Source organism: Arachis ipaensis, chromosome B06 (genome assembly GCF_000816755.2).
Source record: "Arachis ipaensis cultivar K30076 chromosome B06, Araip1.1, whole genome shotgun sequence".
Classification (NCBI taxonomy): domain Eukaryota; kingdom Viridiplantae; phylum Streptophyta; class Magnoliopsida; order Fabales; family Fabaceae; genus Arachis; species Arachis ipaensis.
The window spans coordinates 1,805,235-1,807,824 of NC_029790.2; the positions used below are offsets into that span (position 1 = coordinate 1,805,235).

General features: G+C 35.2%; 1 protein-coding gene across 1 annotated transcript in view; it reads right to left on the reverse strand.

The window, feature by feature from the left end:
* Window positions 1-862, reverse strand: part of LOC107645208 (chlorophyllase-1) — a 4,688-nt gene extending 3,826 nt beyond the window's left edge. Inside the window, exon 1 of the mRNA XM_021103680.1 lies at window positions 578-862. Within this exon, the coding sequence (XP_020959339.1) occupies window positions 578-800 (223 nt within the window). The 5' untranslated portion in view covers window positions 801-862. The remainder of the gene's footprint in view (window positions 1-577) is intronic.

Below are 2,590 nucleotides of genomic sequence, written 5' to 3' on the forward strand. Positions count from 1 at the left end.
TACTTAAGCATTGTATTTTTATTTTAAAAAAGAAAAATTAAGCTTGATAAGAGGTTCTTTTAGAAGCAATGTTTTTGTGATGATATGCAATTAAGTATTGATAAAAATTTACATGTAATTGTCTTTATATGAAGTTGATAATAAAAAATTATTAGCTTCTAATTTAGTTAAACATGTTAAATCATCTCATCATTCTTAACTATTAACTTCACCCGAAAATAAATGCACACGAATCTACACTTTAAGTATTTGATGAAAAAAACTAAACAACAGTTGTCTCTGAAATATTTTTTTGTGACAAAATAATGACGTAATTAGACGGAAATTACGCTGAAAGCCACACTATACTGATAAATTTTAGTGTCCAAATAGAATATAAACGACGTACTTTAGGATATTTTAAAGGGTTTTAACTACGTCATTATTTTGTCACCAAAAAATATATTAAGAACGACTGTTATTAAGTTATGACACAATTTTAAGTTCAAGAATGACATTAAATTCAAAGACAAATTCAAGAACCGTTTTCAGTATTAACTCTACATAAACCGTACATTTTAGCGAGAGAGAGAGATTTATATACGAACCAGCTGAGGAGCAACAAGTATGAAACCATGTGAAGCAATGTGACCAAGGAGCTTAGAGTAGCAGGTGTTTTGAAGGCAGAAGCCATGGCAGAACAATATCACAGGGTATGTTCCTGGTACGGTTGGAGATAAAACTAGCAAAGGTTTTGGGGATGAATCAACATTCACATTCTTCCAATGGATTTCTCCTTCTTCAAAAACATTTGTGGCCATCACACCAAGAACAACAAGGATAAGATTATTAGGAGGGACAAACTCATATATATTGCTGTTACTTTGGAACAACGTATTGTTTTAATTTGTCATAATTTTCTTAATTCAATTTGGTCTTTTAAATATGTTACTGGAATTAATCTTGTCTAATATGATTTACCTAAGATATTTTAGGGAGAAGGATATAATTTTTTTATTGGGATAATAGTTGAATGAATCTTTGAAAGATAAAGTATTTTTTAAATTTGTTTTTATAAATTTTTTTTAATTAAATTGGTCTTTTAAAAATTACGAATTAATCATATTTATCTAATAATATAAATAATTTAATTTGATTACTTTAGGAGAGGGGTAGAAGGGTAGAAACAGGGCAAGTCAGGTCAGGCTTTGTTCTTAACAGGCCTAGTGTGTCATGTAGTCAATTGGTCTGAGCTTAGGGATGGCAAAACTCCCCGAAACGTGTAGTCAATTGGCCTGAGCTTAGGGACTCCCCGAAACCATATTTATCTAATAATATAAATAATTTAATTTGATTACTTTAGGAGTTCTACTTAGGGGTAGAAACAGGGCAAGTCAGGTCAGGCTTTGTTCTTAACAGGCCTAGTGTGTCATGTAGTCAATTGGTCTGAGCTTAGGGATGGCAAAACTCCCCGAAACGTGTAGTCAATTGGCCTGAGCTTAGGGATGACAAAACTCCCCGAAACGTGGGGATCCCTGCGGGGACTGCCTCGAATGGGGATCCGATTGTGGGGAATTTTTCCCGTGGGGATGAGGATGGGGGACAAAATTCCCCCGAAGCAGGCACCGGGACCGAGCGGGGATTCTCGCCCCGTCTCCGCTATTTATGAATTTCCTGAATTATTCTTAATAGTTTATTTCTCATATATATTTTTCAGTCATTTCTCACACACATATATATAGAAACCCTAAACTCCTAATCTTTATTTGCATAACCCTTCTTCAATTTAGAGATCCCTAACGCTGTCCATACTCCATCTAACCTCTCTGCAGCCACCCTCTCACCACCCTTCTCACCGCATCGTCACACCTCACCATGCCATCACCCTTATCGCGTCATAATTTCTATTTGCGGCGTTCCTTTTCGTAACCCTGCCGTCGTATCCATTCTCCTCTCTGTTGCCGCGTCTCCCACATCGTCCACTGCTTTGTCCTTTGGCTCGTCGTTGCGTCCCCTATTACGTCATTTCGAAATAAGTCACCATCGTGTTATTTAGACTTTTTGTATAAAATCTTGCAGTTTTTGTATAAGATAGATACTTGTAGCTCTATTCATATGAAAATTAACAATTAGTTAGAACTATTATGTAGATGGGAAATGGGGTCCTCGCGGGGAATGGAGCCCCGTGGGGAATGGGGATGGGGAGCAATATTCTCCCACGGCGGAGAATGGGGACGGAGATGGGGAGCAAATTTGAGGGCGGGGATGGGGAGCAGGGAGGCATCATCCCCCGCCCCCGCCCTGTCCCGTTGACATCCTTACTTGAGCTTGCCTGTTATAGGCTTTTTTTAAAGTACTAAGTCTAGCCTGTTATACAGACTGGCCTGACCTGAAACTTATTAAAAAGTCTGATAATTTTTTTTACAAAAATAAAAATATTATTTAAAAAAATTATTTTTTAATAAACATATTCATATGTAATATGTCATATTTAATATTTATACAAAAATTTAAATTTTAAAGTTTTTAAAATATACAAAAGTATTTATATTTAAATATAATAAATTTAAAATATCTCATACTTTTGTTAATAATAAAAAAATTATTTATA